General features: G+C 37.1%; 1 protein-coding gene across 2 annotated transcripts in view; it reads left to right on the top strand.

Annotated features, from left to right (window-relative positions):
- The window catches only part of CUNH21orf91 (chromosome unknown C21orf91 homolog), a 29,405-nt gene extending 5,199 nt beyond the window's left edge, over positions 1-24,206 (top strand). For both annotated transcript variants that reach the window (XM_033232193.1, XM_033232194.1), the window contains exons 3-5: positions 20,304-20,840; positions 22,155-22,217; positions 23,877-24,206. In XM_033232193.1, coding sequence (XP_033088084.1) covers positions 20,304-20,840; positions 22,155-22,217; positions 23,877-24,043 — 767 coding nt within the window. In that variant the 3' untranslated portion in view covers positions 24,044-24,206. The remainder of the gene's footprint in view (positions 1-20,303; positions 20,841-22,154; positions 22,218-23,876) is intronic.
- Positions 24,207-24,638: the final 432 nt, after the last annotated feature.

The raw sequence follows: 24,638 nt of genomic DNA, 5'->3' as shown, positions 1-24,638 counted from the left end.
ATAGCAAAGAGGATCGCAGCCCAGAGTGGTTAGGAGCCAGTAATGAAACTCAACTGTAAGGTAACAAAGCCCAGAGTGAGACTTCAGCAGGAAAAGATCCAGGGTTTCAATACTGTTGATTCGTACTATCAGTTTTCATCTTGTGCCAAAATAGTGTACAAATAATTCTTAGTGCATTTCTCTCTTCCTATAATTGGCTTGCTTGCTTTTCCATAGAGAAACCCCCCCCGCCCCCATTTTTTTTAAGCTAACTTAGCTTAGAATAGTTTTGCTTTTCTTCCTTTCTTTATGTTATTAAAATAAGGGTTTCACTATGTTGCTTAGGCTGGCCTTGAGCAATTCTCCCACCTCAGTGTCCCAGGAAGCTGAGATTACAGGTGTGCGTCACCTTACACCTGGCTAAAACGTTTTTATAAGATTGGACCAATTCCTGTTATACAGATTGAGCATTCAAAATCCAAAATGTAAAACTTTTTGACACCTACATAATGCTCAAAGGAGATGCTCATTGGAGCATTTCGGATTTCAGATTTTTTTGTTTGAAATGCTCAACCAGTAAGTATAATACAAATATTCCAAACTCTGAAATTTGAAACAGTTCTGGTCTCAGGCATTTCAGATAAGAGATACTCAATCTGTGCCAAACAAAGTTTTCCAGTGTAAGTTGGCCTTGCTGGTTGGTAAGTATGTATCTGGCTGCTCTCTGTGTAGTACCTCTTGGACTACTTTCTCTCGATTAGTTCTTTCTAGGAACCATTCTAGAAGGAGACCCAAAGTCAGCTCCTTAGCAATCTTTCCAGCAAGAAAAATCTGTGATCTTGGCTAAGTTGTAGGTGAATTCGTGTCTGTGTTTAATCTTACTGTTCCTTGGTTCTCTGTGTCTTTACCATGTACTGTTTGTGGTCAGTAGTCGGGGACCAATTTGAATCTCAATGTGACATTCTTGATTTGGTTTGGAAGTTTGAACTGGTTGCCTATTACTCGAAGAGGACATAAACTGTACCTCTCTGTCCTGCTTCTGACACAGTGACGTTTTTTCCACTTAAGTAAAGGTGCCCACCACTTGTGATCGGGAAGCTGTAAAGAGCTAGTTCAGTCTGGCATTAGCCTCTCTCATTTCCCATCCTGTAATAGCAAACATCATGTATTAACTAAAAGTTGCACTTTGAAGTATAAAGCCTAATGGGAATTCTGAACTTTAGCTTGGTGATCTTTAATGTACTTATCTTAGTTTATTTTGAGCTGCTGTAACAGAATAGCTGAGACTGGGTAATTTATAAAGAACACAGATTTTTTGGTTCTGAAGGTTGAGGGCCCTGCATTTGGGCGATGATCTTCATGCTGCATCATCCCATGGCAGAAGGCAGGAAGTCAAGAGAGAGCTAAACTCACTTTTATAACAAAAGTGGTTTCTTTTTTTTTTCTTTTTGAGATGGAGTCTCACTCTGTCGCCCTGGCTGGAGTGCAGTGGTGCAATCTCGGCTCACTGCAAGCTCCGCCTCCCGGGTTCACGCCATTCTCTTGCTTCAGCCTCCTGAGTTGCTGGGACCACAGATGCCCGCAACCACGTCCAGCTAATTTTTTTGTATTTTTAGTAGAGACAGGGTTTCACTGTGTTAGCCCGGATGGTCTCGATCTCCTGACCTCATAATCAGCCCGCCTTGGCCTCCCAAAGTGCTGGAATTATAGGCATGAGCCACCACACCTGGCCAAAAGTGGTTTCTTATAAAAGTGATCTCAAGATAACTAACCCACTCCTACAATAATGACATTACTTCATTCATTTGGTCAGAACCCTCATTACCTAATCACCTATTAGACCCCACCACCCCACACTGTTGCTTTAAGGACTGTTTCCAAAACATGAACTTTGAGGGACACATTCACATCATAGCAACTTGAAAGTAAAGGCTCAAGGTTAATTCTTTTTTTTTCCTTAACTGCCTTTTAATATCGCTTACTTTGAACACTTTAAAAATGGCTCTGGTAGTAATACTTTTTTTGAATAGGAGTAGGGATGGGTGAGAGTAAAAAGTAGGCTTAATTGGTGATTAGTTTAAATAATAGAATATTTTTATAGAAAAATCATTGAAACTAGGCTAACAATATCTTGTAAAGACTTGTGATTTAACTAACAACCCATATATGAGGAGCCAGTTTCCAGACTTTTATCCCTGCCCTAATGATGGTAGCCTCATTTTTTTTTTCTCCTGCCTAACTTTGTTAGGCTTTCTAATTCTAAAGTCTAGGATGTGTTTAAAATTTAGATCACACATAAATTTTGGTTGTGAAGGTATGTCCTCTGCAGCAGAGGAGTATATATGTTCATAATGATGATCTTGAGTGCTTTTTAAGTCAGTGATAAAAATAATGTTCTTTTAAACCAGTGATTTAAAGTTGAAAACAAGCAGTGTGTATAACCCAGAATATCCTATTAATAAGAATATCATAATGATAAATTAAAATGATTTATTAGAATACATAAAAATGACTTTCTGGTTCAGAATCATAGTTCATTTATCCCAATAGTCTGACAGAGATGAAAAGAAATGTTTTATGAGATATATGAAAACAACTTAAATCTAAATTGAAAGTCTTTACTACTTGGATCAAAATTATTCTCAAAGATAGTTTTCATGTTGACATAACTTATAATAACTGTTACTGGAGAAGTGATAAAGAGACATCACCTGTCCAGAAAGGATTATTTGCCTTTATGAAGTATAATAGACACTAAAAGTGTAATTTTTCTTATTGCATGCAAATAATAATGGCCTGTGAAGAAAGAAGACAAAGATAGATTTATCTCTACTCTAGAGGAAGTGAAGTATCACCCTGTAGTTGAAAGAAACTAGTCCACCTTATGCTCAGTAAATATTTAGGGAATTTGTACTTTTAGGTAAGTCTCTTATCTAAACAATATTTGGATATTATTTACCAGGTATTGTACACTTTCCACGCAGTTTTTAATTTTATTCTTAATACAACTATATGAAGTAGGTTCTGTGTTACCCCAGTTTGATGAATAAGGAAAGTGAGTAGAGAGTCTGGGTAACTATTCCAAAAATCACAAAGGTTAGAGACCCAGGGTCTCTGATTCCAAAGCATCCAGGTGCCTAAATTTCTTCTTCCAAAGAAAATGACATGGACTCTTAGGAATTTAGTAGCTATTAAGTAACTTTTAGGCAAGATTGGAAATGAATTACACAAGTGTGAATATTCAAGCAAGGACTAAAGTTTGGGTCCTAAGACATGCCTAATTTTTAAATAATTTCTACTCACGATATTTAATGAATACACATTCTGTGGAATAGCCAAAAATACTGATTTCTGATGACCTAAGAGAGTGGAGTGATGCAATTTCCATGGAGATTGTAATCTAAACAAACAGTATGCCAACATAATATAGTTTTGAGAAATTTTTATTGAATTGATGTTAATCAGAGAGATGGGAGGAACTAGGAAGAAAAAGGACACACACGAGACAGTCTTGTTGCTGGTCCTAACCCAGAAGAACCATGCAGATGTCAGCTGGTAATGAAACAGTGATTCTAACACTGCTCTCTGTCCTTCCACAATCCAAGTAAGGCAGACTGGCATATTTATCCTGATTAGCCTTTCTTTCAAGAGAGAGAATAGGATTATGAGTGAGTGGAAGCAGACAGTGTGAGCACGAATGAAGATTTCGGCACCAATCCTGAAATTGCATAGCAGCTCCCTTTTGCTTATCAGCCTCAATAGCTGATGCTGGGACAACCTGAGAGAGAGAAAAGAAAGTGTTCATTAATGTTGAGCTGCCTAGTTTCTGAATTTTAGAAGATAATGATTATTAAACTTGTATGTCAATAGTACATTTTAGAAATATTGTTCCTCTGTTGACAGTTCAAAATTAAAACTTAAGAACATTTTTTCAATGTTTATTACCAAATATAAATTAAAAACAAAATAATTGTATTTGTATAGCACTTTAGAGGTTGGAAGGTGATTTTGCTGTTACCTTTAATCACCATATTATGGGAAATGAGCATTAAATGTGAATTTTAAATAAGGCAAGGCATGAAAAATATATGAGTGATTGAAATCAAAGTAGCGAAGTAAAGTTGCAGAGTTATCAAAATGTTAACCACAGTTCTGGTTGGAGTGAATTTAAATTATTCTAATTCAATTTATCATACCATCTGTTAGGAATTTGATAAGGAGAATAAACCCATTAAACTGAGCTTTGGATTTATTGTTTTAACAAGGGGACAGTGTCTGTTCTTTACAAATAATTTTAAATTAATGTTGTTATCTATTTCTGGTAGCTCTTTGCTGTTACTGACTGAGTTGTACAACAGTAAAGCAAAACAATGATTTGTGTGTACCTGTAAATCTAAATCTCAAAATGAAAGCTCTATGGTTGATTTCACCATAATTTTAAACATATTCCTTCAATAAATACTAATCGAGCAACTACTGAGTGTCAGCAATTTTCTAGTAGCTAGAGATAATGGAGTTAGCAAAAATAAATAAATCCCCACTATCATGAGGCTTGCATGAGAGGAGGAAAAAGACAACAGAATAAGTAAATTATATAGCATATTGGAATTAATACAGGATTATTTACCACTATGAAGTATAATAGACACCAAAAGCACCTTCCAGTTTCTGAAGTGCTACACAAATATACTTAATGACATTTTTAATATCTGTCCTAAACTTATGATTACTGATGGAATAATATCTACCATGAACTTAATGATAATTGCTGGTCTGTTTTGAAAATTAGAGCCCATACATTGAGGAAATCTGGTTGTGTTATATGGGAGGAGTGTTTCAAGATTAACGTGAAATACTCCTTCATTCATACTTTTATACTGATGTCTTCAAATATTAAAGAGGATCTTCAGTATCTGTAAGTATTTTGAACAGTAGAAAATACTTCAAAGTTTTTATATTACTATTTGCTCTGAGGGAATTTCTGTTACTTATTATCCTTCATAATTTTGACCATGTTAATTTGGCTGAACAAATTATTTTCCATTTATCGTGATAAATCAACATTTTCATTATTGTATCAGTCCATTCTCACACTGCTATAAAGAACTACCTGAGACTGGGTAATTTATGAAGAAAGAGGTTTAATTTTCTCACAGCTCTGCAGGCTGTGCAACAGCATGGCTGAGGAGGCCACAGAAAACTTAACAATTATACCAGAAGGTGAAGGAATGTCTTAATGGGCAAAGAAGGAGGAAGAGAGAGAGAAGAAGGTGCTACATAGTTTTAAACAACCAGATCTTGTAAGAACTCACTATCATGAGAACTACAAGGGGCACATCTGCCCCCGTGATCTAATCACCTCCCACCAAGCCCCTCTTCCAATATCGGGGATTACAGTTTAACCTGAAATTTGGGTGGGGACACAAATCCAAACCATATCATTCTGTCCCCGGCCCCTTCCAAATCTCATGTCCTTCTCACATTGCAAAATACAATCATCCCTTATCAACAGTCCCTCATAGACTTATCTCATTTTAGCATTAACTCAAAAGTCCATAGTCCAAAGTCTCATCTGAGACAAGGCAAGTCTGTTTTGAGCCTCTAAAAAACAAGTTAGTTACTTCCAAGATACAGTGAGGTACATCACAGACTGGGGTTGAGTGCCTGCAGGTTTTCCAGGCACACAGTGAAAGCTGTCAGTGAATCTAGCATTGTGGAGTCTGGAGTATGGTGACCCTCTTCCTACAGCTCCACTAGGCAGTGCCGCAGTGGGGACTCTCTGGGGGGCAGTCAAACCCCACATTTCCCATCTGCACTGCCCTAGTAGAAGTTCTCCATGAGGGCTCTATCCGTGTAGCAGATTTCTGCCTGGACATCCAGGCATTTCCATACATCCTCTGAAATCTAGGTAGAGGCTCCCAAGCCTCAACTCTTGCCCTCTGCACACCTGCAAAGTTAACACCACGTGGAAGCCGTGGCTTACAGCTTACACTCTCTGGAGCAGAGGCCTGAGACATATCTGGGGCCTTTTAGCAATGGCTGGAGCTGAAGTGGCTGGGACGTGAGCAGTGTCCCAAGGTTGTGCCAGGGCAGCAGGGCCCTGGGCCCAGGCCATGAAACCATTCTTTCCTCCTAGGCCTTTGGGCCTGTAATGGGAAGGGATGCAACAAAGGTCTCTGAAATGCCTTCAAGGTGTTTTCCTCATTGTCTTGGCTATTCAGCTCCTCTTTACTTATTCAGATTTCTGCAGCTGGCTTGAATTTCTCTCCAGAAAATGGGCTTTTCTTTTCTACCACATGGTCAGGCTGCAAATTTTCCAAACTTTTAAACTCTATTTCCCTTTTAAATATAAGTTCCAGTTTCAGATCATCTCTTTTTTCACATATATGCCTGTATAGTGTTATAAGCAGCCAGGCCACATCTTGAACACTTTACTACTTAGATATTTCTTCCACCAGATAGCCTAAATCATCACTCTCAAGTTCAAAGTTCCACAGGTCCCTAGACCAGGGGTACAGTGCCACCAGTCTCTTTGGTAAAGCGTAGCAAGAGTGACCTTTACTGCAATAAATTTATCATCTCCATCTGAGACCGCCTACTCTCGGACTTCATTGTCCATATCAGTGTCAGCATTTTGGGCACAACAATTTAACAAGTGTCTAGGAAGTTCCAAACTTTCCCTTACCTCCCTGTCTTCTTCTGAGCTCTCCAAACTGTTCCGGCCTCTGCACATTATCCAGTTTCAAAGTCGCTTCCACATTTTCAGGTATCTTTACAGCAGTGCCCCATTCCTAGTACCGATTTTCTGTATTGGTTCTTGCATTGCTTTAAAGAACTACCTGAGACTGGATCACGGTTCCACAGGCTGTACAGGAAGCATAGCTGGGGAGGCCTTAGAAAACTTTCAATCTTGACAGAAAGTGAAGGGGAAGCAGGCACATCTTACATGGCTGGAGAAGAAGGAAGAGAGAAGGGGGAGGTATTACACACTTTTGAACAACCAGATTACGTGAGATTCACTATCATGAGAACAGCAAGGGGGAAGTTTGCTCCCATGATCCGGTCACCTGCTACCAGCACCCTCCTTCAACACTGCGCATTACAATTTGACGTGATATTTGGGTAGGAACACAAATCGAAACCATATCAATTTTATTTCTACTACACAGTAGAATAAATACAGTATAGATAAAATATAATTCCTACATATTAGGAAATTCTCCAGAAAAGTCAGTTTTAGATTACCGGGTTATGTATTGACAAAATGTATTGGATAAATATCAGTCATAGATATTCTGGGAAATCGCAATTCTCAATTGAGAGTGAATATGGAACAATTTAATTTCTTTCACACTTCTTACATCTTCTGTCTTTTCTGCCTCCCACTCTTTTTTTTTTTTTTTTTTTTTTTTTTTTGAGATAGAGCCTCGCTCTCTTGCCCAGACTGGAATGCAGTGGCAGGATCTTGGCTCACTGCAACCCCTACCTCCCAGGTTCAAGTGATTCTCCTGCCTCAGCCTCCCGAGTAGCTGGGATTACAGGTTCCTGCCACCGTGCCCACTAATTTTTGTATTTTTAGTAGAGATGGGGTTTCACTATGTTGGCCAGGCTGATCTCAAACTCCAGACCTCAGGGTGATCCACCTGCCTTGGCCTCCCAAAGTGTTGGGATTACAGACGTGAGCCACTGTGTCCAACCTCCCACTCTTAATGCATCTATTTGCCCTCTCCTCTGTTTTACTGACTCATCAGCTTGGCAACCTACAGTTGTTTTCTATGTACCTGGCAGATTGGCCAAAAGAATGGTTAGCTAGCATATCAGAAGTGTTCATGTCTCCCATTTTAAAAGAAAAAGTCAAGGGAAAAAAACCTTTTCCCTTTTTTCCTTAGGCTATAATTCTTTAAAGAGCAGTTCATTTAGGGTCTCTTATTTCTCCTCCCAGCTTTTCTTCAGTGCCCTCTACTTTGCCACCGTCTTGCTCTCACCAGCGATCACCTAGCTATCTAGGAAATAAAACAGGTTCGTGTTATTGGAGTTTTCAAACTCTGACATTTACCTGTTTGTTGAAATACTCAACTCCCTCAATCCTGGCCGCTTGTTTTAGTTGCTTTTATTACCACGGCTTCAACTATACCTCTGTAAGCTGGTAAAGTTAAGCTGGAACTCTACAAACTTATATTGTGAAGCCAAATCTTTATTCTGAGCACCAGACTCATATATCCTACCTGCTAGGCCTCTCCATGTAGATATTCTTCAGGTGTCGAGCCGAAGTTTCTTGAGCTAAAGTAATTTCCTTCCATATACACATGCATTTGATGTATTTCCTTTATCATTGATTCACATGGAACCTCAGGCCCATCCTCCCAGAGATTCTGATTCACTAGCGGTCCAGGGTTGAGACTAGGAATTTGAATTTTAACAAGAATTCCAGCTGACTCTTAACGCTGGTGATCGAAGGACCAGGTTCTTCAGGAAGAGTTCTGTACCAGGGAGAGTTCTGCAGGTGCAATGATGACTTCCGGCTCATATCTAGCCTGAGGTCTGCTTTTCAAGCTGTGTGCCCTGTCAGTGATGGTTTTCCAGTTTGCAAAGGCAAATTGCTGGGCTAGCAACAGTTCTGTCAACCCTCAGCACTTCTCTCCTACCCACCCCCTCCATGTAGTCTGTCTCTGAATCCTATTGATTCTCTCCAGTCTGTTCCCTTCTTGTCCTTCTCTCTGCCACACTTTAATCCAAGCCATTATTTCTTCTTACCTGTATTACCTCACAGACCACTTAATTGGTTTCATAGGCTTGATCCTCTCCCGCATCCCTACTCCACACTTCCAACACTTCTCATTCAGTACCACCATAAAGATTTCTAAAGTACAAATTTGATCATGCCATTTCATGTACATGAAACTTAAATCATTTTCTACCATTTTCTGCAGATTATTAACTCCCTAACATGGCATGTAATTCTTCTCATGACCAGGAACCTGCTTAACTGACCACCTTCATCTTTCATTACCCTCCAGAGGCATTTTACAGCCAGTCATGCTCTCATTCCTTCAGTCTCTCCCTTTCTTTCTGTCTCACTTCTAAGCCTTTGCTTATCTAGTGCCCTCTGTCTTAAACGTCATTTACTTTTCTTCCTCCTTGTTTGCAGCTGCCTGTCTTTTGGAGTACCTCTATTAAATGAGAGGTGATAATAAATAACATCATTGCCTGTGTCACAGGGATGCTGCAAGGATGAGAAAAAATGATGAATATAGAAACCCTGTATAAATACAGGTAAACATAGTATGTGATGCAAATGTTACTGTTAATTTAAATAGAAATTTAGAAGAGTTTTGTTTTCATCTTATCTGAAAAGATGAAATGCCATATTGAGGGTATTGCTGTGATTGGTTTGTATGCTGAACAGCTTCTTTATTAACAGAATAATTGAGTGTTCTGTATACATTGAAGAGGTTTAAATTTCTCCTCAGTTAACCTTTCAGTGATGTGATTTTCAGTAGATTTTTCTGCCCTAGCTTTCCTTATTTCCTCATATGGTAGGTGCCCGGCAAATCTGTTCAATTCAATGGTATGCATTTTTTTCAGTTATCAACATATTTCCTCCACTCCCTTTGTAGTCTTTGGCTCTCCAGCAAGGGTTGCCAGCTCGAACGACTGTGGTTGTGATTTCACTTTTATAGGGAGGAGGGCTGCTTTCATTTGAGTATTACTTTCTTTGCTAGATACATTATTAAGAGGATTCTCACAAACGAAAAAAAAATTCAGAATTTTAGGATGTTTTAGGAATGCATATCTTTTACCATTTTAGTGTCTTAATCTTTTTGTTTAACTTAGTTCGTTGGAACATACCATACGATACCAAGAGCACTGTGTTCTTTCTCAAACTAAAAAGCATTTCTTCACAGGCATTTTTTCAGTCTCTTAAGTTTTCACTCCTTAAAAGGATAAAAAAATTTTTTTCTTAAAATTTTCTTGTTTTATTAAAAAGCAAACTATGCCTAATATAAGAAAACCAAATACAGAAAGCAAAAAGATTATTAATATTCATAATTCTACCTATTACTCATACTCTTAATTGGTGTGTTCTAAGTTTTCTGCAATGCAGCATGTGGGGAGGGGGTAGAAATGTTTTTAAAACATTTTTGTGTTTAAGTATTTGTTTATAAAAAATGAAATGAGGCTGTATACACCATATAATAACCAGGTCTTTCATTTAATAAGAACATCTTTTTTCTATTAGCAGGTAAAGTTTTTACCACATCATTTTTTTGTATCCCATTGTACCATAATTTGCTTAACCAGTTTTCTTTGATGAATATTTAGCTTGTGTTCAATTTCCAGTACTAAAATCTTTTTATATATTCATCTTTTTTGCTGGTGATTAAATTCCCATTGCATGTAGCTTAAATTCTCAAACGTAGACTACAGGTCAAATGTATGTCCCAGTTTGCAATTCTATCATTTGTTTGAATGTCTTCTGTTTACTAGTGAATTGATGCCATGAAATCTATTATGTTAAAAACTATGTTACATTATGGAAAAAACTGTATTGTACCTTAGTTCTCCAACCCCTTTGTTTAGATCACAGTTTTTTGGGGTTTTTTTTGTTTTGTTTTGTTTTGTTTTGTTTTTTACTCTAGAATTGCTATGATGCACTTAGGACAAATGATCCCAGTGTTTAAGGACATTAACTTGAGATAGAATTCAGGCTCATAGGTATAAGTCAGTATGTTTAGTACCCAACAACAGCTTCCTATCCTTGTCTCTCTGTATGGTAGCATCATCAAAAGAAACGATTGACCAGGAACAGTAACTCATGCTTGTAATCCCAGCATTTCAGGAGGCCAAGGTGGGAGGGTCGCTTGAGCTCAGGAGTTCAAGACCAGCCTGGACAACATAGCAAAACCCTTTCTCTACTATATATATGAAAAAATTTTACAGACAGGGTGGCACATACTTGTGTAGTTCGGGTACTCAGGAGGCTGAGGTGGAAGGATTGCTTGAGCCCTTGAGCCCTTGAGCCCAGGAGATTGAGGCTACAGTAAGCTGTGATCGTGCCACTGCACTCCAGCCTGGGCAACAGAGCAAGACTCTGTCTCAAAAAAAAAAAAAATGAAAGAAAAGAAAAAGAAATGCTTGTAGGTATGTGATTAAAATATAGATTGACTAAAACATATATTGTCATAATACTACATATTTTTAGTTCACATTGGTCTGAACTGTAATTTTTTATTTCTATTTCAGCATTTTGCAATATGATTAATCAATTACTGCATTTTCTATTTTTAGCTTTAGTCTTCTTATCAAATGGTTGGTGAGTTGTAGTGATCGTTTCTCAACTCAGCCTTAATTTTTACCATTTACTACCTTCAGTAGTAATTGAATTATAAATGCCTCAAATTCACTAGCTAGTATATTTCCATTAGATGCTGTTATAAATCATTTATTTAAGGAATAATTAGCTAGAATTTCAGAAACAGTGATTCAAATATATGCAAAGAAGTTGAGTTGCAAAACTTATGTTTGATAAATAGTTACCGATGAGCTTTTCATTTTACCTTTCTTGTTTGTAAGAAAATAGATCACTTTCTCAGAACTTAAGTTGAGCAGGTGGCAGTTCAGGAGATGAAGGGCAAAGAGACAGTTATCACATTTCTTGCTTTCAAACCCTAAATTTGCTTTTTCATAGTAATGTGCCCTCATTCATTTGGTTATTATTATGAAGGCATTTTAAAGGCTATCTTTTGTTTAAGTAACATCTTTTTAACTTTGTCTATCATTAGGAAACTTCATTGTGTTTTTGTTTTGCTGTAAGTTAGTGTCTCCATATGCCCCATGTAAGTGGATATTTAAAACTAGTAATTCAATTATGGTTAATTTGAATAGCTTTTTAGGTGTCTTACGACAATTTCTTGCACAAAAATTTTTTTAGAATAAATGTCAGTACATTCACTTAAATCCTTTAGGGGAATAGGGAACATGTAGAGGGTTACTTGGGTCCATTGGATTATTGGCTTAAAACTTTTTGTAACATGATGTTAATTAAACCTTATAGCCCAAATTTCATTTATTTTACCAGAAAAACAAATTTACCTTTCTATATCGTGCTGTGAGTGTAATATCCCATATTAATTTATCAGTACACTGACTGGGCGTGGTGGCTCAAGCCTGTAAACCCAGCACTTTGGGAGACCGAGGTGGGTGGATCACCTGAGGTCAGAAGTTCGACACTAGCCTGGCCAACATGGTGAAACGCTGTGTTTACTAAAAATACAAAAATTACCCAGGTGTGGTAGTAGGTGCCTGTAATCCCAGCTACCCGGGAGGCTGAGACAGGAGAATTGCTTGAACCTGGGAGGCAGAGGTTGCAGTGAGCCGAGATCGCGCCATTGCACTCCAGCCTGGGTGACAAGAACAAAACTCCATATAAAAAAAAAATATATATATATATATCTCAGTATGGTTTTTAAAAGAAATGATGATAGCTTCTATCCATGTTCTCTTTCCGAGTACTGTTTTGTTTAGTTACCTGTGGACAAGCTGCCTTGTCCAATTCAGTAACCTAGCCACATTGAATTCATTTAAATTAAAATTAAAACTTGAGTTCTTCAGTCAGACTATCTACATTTCAGATGCTAAAGTATCCTGTAGCCACAAATGGCTACTTATTGCATAGCTCAGTGATACAATGTGTCCATCGCCACAGAAAGTTCTGTTGGGCATTGCTGTTAAAAAAACAAGTAGCTACATTAAGGAGTAGAATTGAGTTTGGATTAGTTTTGTGCCTTTTTAGTAATAAACAGTTGTTATGTAGGTGTGTTTCCCCAACTTTCCAACTGTTGGAATGAAAAAGTAGAATTCACTGAGAGAGTTTTTATTTTTGACATGTCATTTACAATGTATACATCTATCCATCAAAGATCTGAGTTCTGCTCTGGCCTCCTTGGTTGAGGGTGAGGTTTATCATTGTCTCTCTGAACTCTTAGCTCATTGAAATTTTCCCTTACAATTCATTTATTAGATTAAGCTGCGTTGATTAACTGCCTTAATCCTTAGCACACACAGGAACTTTTAAATGGCATGCACATCTCTAAGCTGAAGTCTGCCATCTGAAGACCACCTGTTGATAAATCTTTCTTTAGGGCAATGATTCTCCAAATGTGGGAAAGCAAGTTTCTGAACCCATCTGTATATTGGCTTCATGTGGTTGCCAGTATTCCATCTGCCAAGCAGTTACCTTTTATTTGTAAACGGTATGTTGGGTACTTGAATATGGCAGACTCTATTTAGTCATTTAAGTGGCTCCTGAGTTAGCTAAAGGTATGAGGGCAAGGAAATGAGGTACTCTTTATCACAGTACTTTCTAAGGCACCTAGGACAACTGATAAAAAATTCCAAGAGGCAGAAGCCTGTCCTTTTGTGGGAAGTGGATACTCCAGGTATTCATCCTTCCCTTCCCACTTTCAGTCTAATCCTCTACCTTGGTCACATGACAGAATAGACAAACTGAGCATCCTCCCACTGAGTGGCAGTGCTTGGCAACAGATATAATGGTAATAACTCTTCTTGAATTATGGCTTGGCTACTGCCTGCCCATCAAATGCATAGTAGTCTAATCGAATTAAGCGCGAAACCATCACTGGGGCAAGTAGTATTTACACTGCAGCAATCCAGCCCAGTCTCAGTACAGTACAGGTGACCTGACATGGATTTGGAGCCTGCAGAGTCACAGGTACATGTGCTTTCATTAAGGAAATAATAAGAACTATTTGGAATTAAAGAGTACATACCCAGTTCAGCAGCCAGATCCTGCTAGATCCTCTCATTTTGTTTTTAATTTTTCTCTTTAAAATATTTGTGGGCTAAACAAAACTTACCTGCAGTGTGGATCCAGCTTTCAGTCCATGGGAGTACCACTTCTACCCACAGGGCTTTTCCTTTATTTTTATCAGGAATGGTTGTCTGCGCCTCAAAAACAAGTAACATTTTAATCCATTGTCTTTCCTAATAAGATGGAATTTGGCTGCCCTCCCATTTTTACAGTGAACCCTTGCTTAAAGAAGCACAAGATTACTGTTACTTAATATGGACAACACATGCATATTCAAGTACTTATACTCCCTTTCTTAGCATCCAAGATAAGATCATCACAAAAAGAAAAACACCTTTGATCTTGGAAAATTATTTAGGCTGGGCAAAATGTGAGCCTCCATAAAAAACTTTTTTTTCTTTTTTTCATGAGACAGGGTCTCACTGTGTTGCCCAGGCTACCTCCACCTCTCTGGCCCGAATGATCCTCCTACCTCAACCTCCCAAGTAGCTGGGACTACAGGTGCATGCACCATGCTGGGCTAATTTTTGTATTTTTTTCTAGAGACCAGGTTTCACCATGTTGCCTAGATAGCTCTCGAACTCCTGGTGTCAAGCAGTCCACCTGGCTTGGCCTCCTAAAGTGCTGGGATTATAGGTGTGAACCACCACATCTAGCCAAAAAATATTTTGAAGCCATACTGCATGTATTGTTGCGCAAATAAGTTTATCATGTTTTAAGGCAATGTGCTTAAAATTTTTTCACAGCATGTTAACCAGAAACTTAAATTAATGTTTTTGCCTTATTTCAACATTAAGAAAGAACACATAAACCCACCCTTTAGCAAACCTATACTCCCAGTTCCCTAATTCTGCTCTAAGTTTGAGATAAACGTTGGTGTGCTTGCTTTCTTAGTGCTTTCCAATCTCCTACGGATGTGATACTGCATGTTACAACTTCACATCCACTGATGGTTATATTCTATTTGCTCGCCTTCTGGAGCACCAGACTATGTTAAGCCAGTCCTTTGGTTGGGAAATGGAATATGTAATCAAATTGCAAATGTAGTCTAATTGACCACAAAAACTGTAAGGGAGTCCGATGACATGATTCAAGAATGTGTGAAGTATAAAGACATTCAGCATCAGTGTAGACAGCTGAGAGACAGTGCTATTTGACAGGACCAGCTGGTGAATCATCAGGAAAAGATTGTCTTGCTTACTCATTACTACCAAGTCATAAATCAGGTCTTCTTCAAGAGGCTAGGGGTAAAAGCAGAGGATCATGGGACATGTGGTAGAACTTTAAGCATTTTGGTATTGTGGTTATTTTTTTAGTGCCATTTGGAGTATTATCTTTGTTAGGAAAAAAAATTGTTCCTACAATCGGTGAATTAAATAAAATCATTTAATCATTCTTTTAAAAGCGTAATAGTGGACCAAGCACGGTGCCTCATGCCACTGTGATCCCGGGATTACACACCACATGTAATCCCAGCATTTTGCTAGGCTGAGGCAGGTGGATCACCTGAGGTCAGGAGTTTGAGACCAGCCTGGCTAACATGGTGAAACTCCATCTCTACTAAAAACACAAAAATTAACTGGGTGGTCCCAGCTACTTGGGGGCTGGGGCATGATAATTGCTTGAACCCAGGAGGCAGAGGTTGCAGTGAGCTGAGATTGTACCACTGCACTCCAGCCTGGGTGACAAAGCGAGATTCCGTCTCAAAAAAACAACAAAATAAGAGTAATGGTGGTAACTAGAGCTAAACATCTAAACATTTGAGTAGTCTTTGCACTTTTAGGATGGATTTAACCAAGTTTTCTTAAAGCAAATTTATTTTAAAGAGGAACTTAAAGGATAGAGGTGGGGATAGCATGCTAGATGGGTTAGAGGTAGGGTTTTCAAAGTATAAAATAATAGTATAAAAACTCAGATAAAATGGGAAAAGATAAAAGAAAAATAAGATTATTGAATAGGAATAGCCTCTAACCAGAAGAAACCCATAATTTTTTTTTTTTTATATACTTTTAAGTTCTGGGATACGTGTGCAGAGCATGCAAGTTTGTTACATAGGTATACACATGTCATGGTGTTTTGCTGCACCCATTAACCCGACACCTACGTTAGGTATTTCTCCTAATGCTATCCCACCCCTAGCACCCCACACCCCGACAGGCCCCGGTGTGTGATGTTCTCTTCGATGTGTCCATGTGTTCTCATTGTTCAACTCCCAGTATGAGTAAGAACATGCAGTGTTTTGTTTTCTGTTCCTGTGTTAAACATGAACTCATCCTTTTTTGTGGCTGCATAGTATTCCACGGTGTATATTTGCCACATTTTCTTTATCCAGTCTATCGTTCATGGTCATTTGGGTTGATTCCATGTCTTTGCTATTGTGAATAGTGCTGCGATAAACATATGTGTGCGTGTGTCTTTATAGCAGAATGATTTGTAATCCTTTGGGTGTATACCCAGTAATGAGATTGCTGGGTTAAATGGTATTTCTGGTTCTAGATCCTTGAGGAATCACCACAGTGTCTTCCACAGTTAGTCCACAGTGGTTGGACTAATTTACACTCCCACCAACAGTATAAAAGCATTCCTATTTCTCCACATCCTCTCCAGCATCCGTTGAGAAATCCATACTTTAAAAAAATAAATAAATAAGATTAAAACTTTTGGTTGCCAATTAAGGTCTTAGTTCTCTCATAATGACTTTATGATTTTAAAAAAGTGACATATGGATATCTTTGAAGTGTCTTAAAGATGTTTTTATAATAGGAAGTCAATTACGTTGGCCTTCAAAATTTTTATTAACAAGCAAATTGAAGTACAATCTTGGTTGAACTGGCTTGGAAATTCTTATAACTCAGCTCCTCAAAAGTATCAGCTGATTGTGTTGCATTTAGATTCATTCCCTTTCAAAAGCTGCTTAGGAAACGAATTAGTGCTCAGAGCTGTTTACGCTTGTAAATGCAGTTAAAATTGAAAAGTCAATTGGGAAACTCACTGGGATCTCTTGATAATAGCAATGGTTGTTTCTGCTATAATAACTTGAACTTATGAGGTAGAAAAAACAAATCACGTCAAGAGTTTATAAAACGATATATATGTTACTGATGGAAATTAAGTGAGCTACTCACATTATTTTCTAAATTAAAAAGTAATTTTTTTCAAGTATGTGAAGTAGTCAGTGTATTATAGAAGTTTTTGTTTCCTCTGCTACTGCTGCACAGGATGTTTTAAAATATATTTATAAAACAAATGTTTCGAATTGAACTTTAAAACTCAGTCTTTAACTCAGTTTTTAAATTTCAGTATGACTGATGTAACTGAATAAATTAGGTACATATCTAGATGAATGAATAAATTAGAGGTACATATCTAGATGAATGAGCTACAGTTAACATAAAACCGCCTTCTTGTATATTTTCTGTATGTAAATTTCTATTTAAAAAATACATAATCGAGTAGAAATTCATGATTTTCTTTGGAAGATTGAATGATGCCACAGGAATGCCATTTCTGTCAGTGCCACTGATAGGTTCTTTAGACTAATAGCCCATTAGGCTAAATATAGGAGTAGCTTCACTGAAAGATGCCTTTAATTACCCGCTGAGCAGCCTGGCAGAACTGCAAATTCTGGTTCCCTTGCTAGGAGGGACCTTGACTGATAATTGGTTTGTTTTTGGTGTTTTAAAATATATTTTTAATTTTCTTTTATGCATTTAACTACTTTTGAGTACCCACTGTGTGCCAGGCATTTTGACACTGAGAATATATGAGTAAGAGATAAGGTCTGTATTTTTCACAGAACCTACATTTTGTCAGGAGATACAGGCCAGGAAAGAGGCAATTGTAAAATCTAGTGTGATAAACTAACCCAGATGTTTGGGTTAGACAAGGCTTCTTAGGGGAAATGAAAAACTAGACAGGAGATGATGATGATCATGACCCACATTTGTAGTGGGAGTGGTGCTGGAGTGAAGCAGAAGGATTTCAGATGTTGTAGGTGCTAGATTTTATGTGGGGGGTGGGGGAATCTGGTAAGACAGCAAAACCTATGGGATTGTGGGAAGTGAAGAGCTTTCAAGGAGGACACCCAGGTTTCTTCCTTGAGCAGTTGGTGATGCCAGACTCAGTAAGAGGATTGGCTTTGGAGTTGCATGGTGAGAGAGGAGTTAATGTTCAGTATGGTGAGTTCAAGGAGCCAATAGGTACATCTAAGCAGAAATTATGTTACATGAATCATTAAGAAGAAACAGTAGATTAAAAAAAACTTTAAAAGTCCATATTATTCTTCAAATAGATATCTATTATAATGACCTGTTGTTGAAGCTCTAGAGTACATTAAAAAATTAGTTATTTAATGTAATTACTTTTTCATCTTGTTTTGGAGTTTCTGTATAAATACTAAAAACCCCACAAAATTTAACAATAAATATTACTTTCCATAGCCTAGTTCACAACTTTTTTTATATGCTAAAGAATTTCATTTCATATAAACTGGAGGAGAAACTTACAAATTACTATATTTACATTCAGCTAAATCATTGCTACATAGAGCTGAGGCAGTGCACTGAGAATGAGACTATTTACTGTTTTGAGGGATTAGCTAACCATCTGTTGGCAACAAGACCTAAAAGAGTTTGCAGAGAGTAGGGGAGCTCTTTAATAAATGTTCCAGTTACTAATAGGCAAGCTTCAGATTCTCTGTGCATACCAGTGTTTCCCAGAAAGCTAAGCATTGGAATCAGATAGCAGAGTGGAACCATTTTTCCTTTCGTGCATAACTTGTGATAACTACTGTTTTTGTCTTACTATGCGTAATAATACAACTTTTAATAAAGCAGGGCTTGTGAACTTCTTTTTTATGTCAGTTTACCCATTTTTGAAGATGTATACTTTATTACTAAATAAAGCTTTGAGATTTATAATTTATGTGTTCTAATGTTGCTGGAAATTTGACCTAATCAGATAATAACTGGTAGAAATGTATACATGATCACAATTGCAGTACAAGGAGCAACGTGATAAATAAAATGTGTATTAAATTCTATTTAAGTTTCTAGCAATTTCTGAGCTCATTGGAAGAAACAAGGCTCAGATATTTGAGTTTACCTCATGAGAGCCGTTGTTTACATGTGCTTATAATACGAATGTGTTTTAGAGGTGTGTTCTCACAGCTTACAGTAACTGTTGAGGGAACCGATAACCAATTTAACACTTGGTTTTGACAGTCTCATCAGGTCCCACCATTGGCTGATATTATATATTTTTTAAACATTAATATTCACAAGTATGTTAATACATGTTAATACTTGATTTCATACCATTAAAGTGCAAATGCTTCATTATCTTTCTTTTAGCCAGACTTTGGAGTTCAAATAATAAAACCACTGTGAGTTCAATTTTCAAAGCAAAGGATGAATTACAAAATATATTTTTTTCTGATGAATCAGCTAAAACTTTTTTTAAAACTAGCTCCTGATTGGCTCTCCGCTTACTCCATTTAAAAAGCTAAGCAGATTTAAACTGGTTAGTTCTGGCAGACATAAATTTTCAGGTCCGCATTCCTGATTCACCTTCATTATAAAAGTAGCGCTGTTTGACTTTAATAATAGGCTTGAACTTATAAACATGTGTGAATATATTCTATATTTTGAAATGTATTAGATATTTGAAAATGTATTTTATATTTTTGAAAAACAATTGAGGTAGCATACTTACACTACTGTAAAGTTGGGAGATATAAAAAGTAATATTTCTGTTATTTATGGTATATATTGAATATTTGTGAGTTGAAGAATTACTGGCTATTGGATCTTGGCAGATTGAATTTATTGCTATATGAAAAATTATTGTGTATAATGTATTTCTTCTAGAAAATAATCTTGATAAGGTTTTAGTAACTATAAAATGGAAATTTGAAAAATGTTAGATGCTTTGATTTTCTTAAAAAATAAATCTGAATCGTTTATTGACTTTTTGACTTTTATTAATTTGTATTATTCTGGTTCTGGTTTATTTTTCTTCAATAAACATAGCACAATTTAAGAACATGATTTACTGTGTTTTGCGGGGGAGACTTGTTGAGTATTTCTGTTATTGAACCTCATAATATTATAGACACTTTCGCAAGTGTGTACTTCAGAAGGTTTAATGAAGAAAGCACTATAATGTAAAGGCCAAGAATCTGTAAAGGTAAATTGCTGGGTTCAGTAGTATTTTTTTATATTGTGCAGTAACATCTCTGAACTAAGATTAAAATTGAATAATTAAGTTTTTAGGTTTTGCTATCCATAAGAATTTGATATTACTGAATATTGAATTAAATTTAAGCAGAAATTATTAGGCCACATTTTATGTTAATACTAATGTTCTTTAGCATTTTCCCTCTAATTCGCAGACTATCAAGGACTCTGTGATATTACTAAGGTTTGTATATTCTTAAAGTGACTTATAGAAAACAAAATTTCTCAAGTCTTTTGTTTCTCTTTTTTTTCCATAGGGGTACCAAAGTCTGATCTCTTGCACACCAAATCATTAAGGGGCCATAAAGACTGCTTTGAAAAATATCATTTAATTGCAAACCAGGGTTGTCCTCGATCTAAGCTTTCAAAAAGTACTTACGAAGAAGTTAAAACCATTTTGAGTAAGAAGATAAACTGGATTGTACAGTATGCACAAAATAAGGATCTGGATTCAGATTCGGAATGTTCTAAAAACCCCCAGCAGCATCTATTTAATTTCAGGCATAAGCCAGAAGAAAAATTACTCCCACAGTTTGATTCCCAAGTACCGAAATATTCTGCAAAATGGATAGATGGAAGTGCAGGTGGTATCTCTAACCGTACACAAAGAATTTTGGAGCAGAGGGAAAATACAGACTTTGGACTTGCTATGTTACAAGATTCAGGTGCCACTTTATGTCATAACAGTGTATTGTGGCCTCATAGTCACAACCAAGCACAGAAAAAAGAAGAGACAATCTCTAGTCCAGAGGCTGATGTCCAGACCCAGCATCCACATTACAGCAGAGAGGAATGTAAGTAAAATGGGGAGAAAAGTAACAGTTGGGTGGTTTGGGATTTCTATATATTTGTATAAATGTGTAATGGGTCAGAAATTTTGCTGTGGAAACGTAGATTTGGTAACAGGTTCACCTTAGCAAAAATGAGACGTCTTAAAACTTTTCATTCACTGGAATTCTATCTTCTAAGCATTGAAGTTCAGCAGTTTCCATATTTGTTTTGCCATGTAAAATAATTACACTACGTGGAATCAACAGACTGTGAATTGGAACATCTAGGACTCATGTAGTTTAGAAGTACAGCTTCATCTATTGGCTAATACACATTGTCATGTTGCTGATCCCTACAGGACTGATGTAGGCATGTGTCTTGTTGACTGGTGGTGGCATTTCAAAAGCAAAAATCTGACATTTTACTAAAGGCCAAAGGTAATGTGTGCACTTACTGTAAAGTTAGAAAGCGTGACTCATTGTCTCTACAACTATTTCTACAAAAATTTACAGAAGCTGAGGTGATTTTAATTGTCTTGAAATCATGATTTCAGAGCCAGAAGGGACCTCTGATAACTTGTTATACAACTTCTTGATTCTAAATGTAAATTGTTTAAGATTGTATATCTAGATAGACAAATTAATTTTTCAAATTGCATATTATAAGCTGTGTAATGCTTAATCAAAATAAGCTTAATGGGTAGTGAGTAACACTTTGTAAAAACTGAAACACAATAGGAGATAACAGAATTCATTGGACCTACTACTGAGTATTTTTTGGTGAAACTTTTGTTTCATTGGAGGGTGGTGGTGTACTGGGAGTGATAAAAAATATGTTTCTGGCCAGGCACAATGGCTGACACCTATAATCCCAGCCTTGGGAGGCCAAGGTGCGAGGATCACTGGACCCAGGAGTTCAAGACCAGCCTAGACAACATAGCAAGACCCCATCTCTACAAAAAATAAAACAGTGAGGTGTGGTGGCACACGTCTATGGTTCCAGCTTCTAGGGAGGCTGAGGTGGGAGCAGTCACTTAAGCCCAGGAGGTTGAGGCAACAGTGAGCCATTGATCACACCACTGCCCTCCCACCGGGGTGACAGAGCAAGACCCTGTCTCAAAACAGAATAAAAATAAAAGTTTCTTACCATGGGTTGTCGTCAGGGTTTGAAAACGTCTCCTCCACACTTAAGAGCGTTAATGGTTGAATGCTGGAGTACTGCTGAATGTTGTGTTGACAGTTAAGTGCAGATTTAAAAATAGGATATTATGTTGGTGATGTAAGCTGCATGTTTTCCTAGGTTGTTGTGGTAATAGTGAATACATTTTCATGTTTCAGTGAATTCGATGACTCTTGGTGAGGTAGAACAACTGAATGCAAAGCTCCTCCAGCAAATCCAGGGTAAGAATCACTCGCACTGCTTTTTTGTGTGTGAAAAATTTTGACATAGAAAATCACCTATGATAAGACACCATTAGCTTTATCTACCTTTAAATTTGGAAATGAGATATTCAAACCTGTTAGAGTTTCCAGAGCAAAAAGAATAAGAAACAAACAACTTTCAATTGCAGAGGAAATACATTTTTCTTTTAGTTTCTTTCTTTCTTTTTTTTTTTTTTTTTTGACAGAATCTTGCTTTATCACGCTGGCTGGAATGCAGTGGTGATCCTCCCAAGTAGCTGGGACTTACTGTCATGTGCACCATTACACCCAGCTAATTTTCTCTTTTTTATAGGGATGGGGTCTCACCATGTTGCCCAGGCTGATCTCGAGATCCTGGGCTCAAACAGTCCTCCTGCCTCAACTTCCCAAAGAGCTGGCATTACAGGTTTGAGCCACTGCACCTGGCCACATTTTTCTTTTCTAAGTGAAAATGGAAACTACAGCCTCTTACTAACATTTTATTGACTACCCACGATTGCACCAGGCACTGTGTGGGAGTGCTCCCAAACAGTTCTTTAAGGCACGTGATATTAGTCTTTTTTGTTAAATTATAAACAATTTCAAACATATATAAAAGTAGTGAGACTAGTATAGTGAACCCCTTAAGCCATCTTCACCAACTTCAACTGTTATCAAAGGCATAATAATAATCATCTCTACTTGCATCCATTCCCAATGCACTACCCATAGCATGGATTATTTTCAGCCAAATCCCAGCTAACACATTGGTTTTTGTCCATAGATTAGGATTTCTTCTAAAAGATAACTTTTTAAAAAACAGTCACAATGTCATTATCACACCATTAAAATTAGTAATTCCTTAACATCATCAAGTATAGTGCTAACACTTAACAATTAATGTTCAGATTCCCCAATTGTCTCCTTTTCAGTTTATTTCCTTTTAGATGAGAAAATTGTACTTCAGAGATGTTAAGTTGCTTACAGAGATCATGCATCCAATCAGTAGCAGATCAAGGATTTAAACTCCAAAGCTTAACCACACAGCCTCTCAGAATAATAAAAATAATCGCAATAATAGTTGTAGAAATTTATGAATGCTTTACAAATATGATCTCATTTAAGTTTTACAGTAGCCTGGTGAAGTGCTTACTATCATTATTAATGTTACACAGGAAAGGAAACTGAAACCAAAAGTCGCTTGCCTAAGGCACGTAAGAGTAGGAACAAGGATTCAAAACTCCTGGTAGTCTGATTCCAAAGCCTCTTAGAGTTGATTCCAGACCTGAATACTAACGGGCACTTCTTGTCCATAAATCACATTATATACTGATTGAATCTGTTTATAGATTCTAATTGTGAAAAGTGGCTCAGCTACAGTAGCAGCCACCATGTTTGCTGTGCATCTCTGGAGTCATTGCTATGACTTAAATTTCACTTGATGGAGAAAAGCCAAATTCCACTTGGCTATGTACAGTATACAGATGCCTAGGATGATCAGAACTGATATGCTTTGTAGAGAACACAACTGTTTCCTTGGTATCAAATCAGTTTCATTGTGACACTGCCCAATGCAGATTTCAGTTAGAGTTCTTGAAATACGAATCATAGCACTGGCTTTCTGCATACTACAAATGAAAGTTTTTCAATCTTTTACAGAAGTTTTTGAAGAGTTAACACACCAAGTGCAAGAAAAAGATTCTTTGGCCTCACAGCTCCATGTCCGCCACGTTGCCATCGAACAGCTTCTGAAGAACTATTCTAAGTTACCATGTCTGCAAGTAGGGCGAACAGGAATGAAGTCACACCTACCCATAAACAACTGACCTAAACAGACTTACTTAGTATGCCCTGCCCTTTATTGGTCTCCCAGACATGCAGACTTTGAAGAAGTTTAAAGAAAGTCCTGGTCCATTTTTTTATGGTCATTAAATTTGCCAAACATAAGACAGTATTAGACATCTTTTTCAAATAAAGCAGATCATTATACTCTAGTCTTCTGGGGCTAATCATTTTGGCTCATTTGGGGACTCTTTTCTCCCATAATTACTAAACAGATTTTATCACATGTGACTACTTAAATATACTGTTAGAGTGTCATTTTATTAAACATTTTAATGTAATTCACCTGTCGAAACAACAGATTAACAAACTCCTTAAACTACTAAAGATAATTTTTAAGAGGGAAATGGAATTCATATCACCTCTTATTTATTATGAGCAATATTTTAATATAAAAATTTTATATGTAAAAATGCTATTTTAGGTACTTTGCCATTCTCTTTATAATTGTATATTTGAGTGGTTCTGTATATTTATTTACACTATCATATGTGAATATGTTCACCCATATTTCAGGTCACTGCATTTTATTCCTTTAATACAGTGTTTTTTACAACGGTTACCTTGCTTTCCAAAGAT

This window comes from Trachypithecus francoisi, unplaced genomic scaffold (genome assembly GCF_009764315.1).
Source record: "Trachypithecus francoisi isolate TF-2019V2 unplaced genomic scaffold, Tfra_2.0 Lachesis_group14, whole genome shotgun sequence".
In the NCBI taxonomy this organism is placed as follows: Eukaryota; Metazoa; Chordata; class Mammalia; order Primates; family Cercopithecidae; genus Trachypithecus; species Trachypithecus francoisi.
This window is presented reverse-complemented; position numbering and strand designations above follow the sequence as displayed.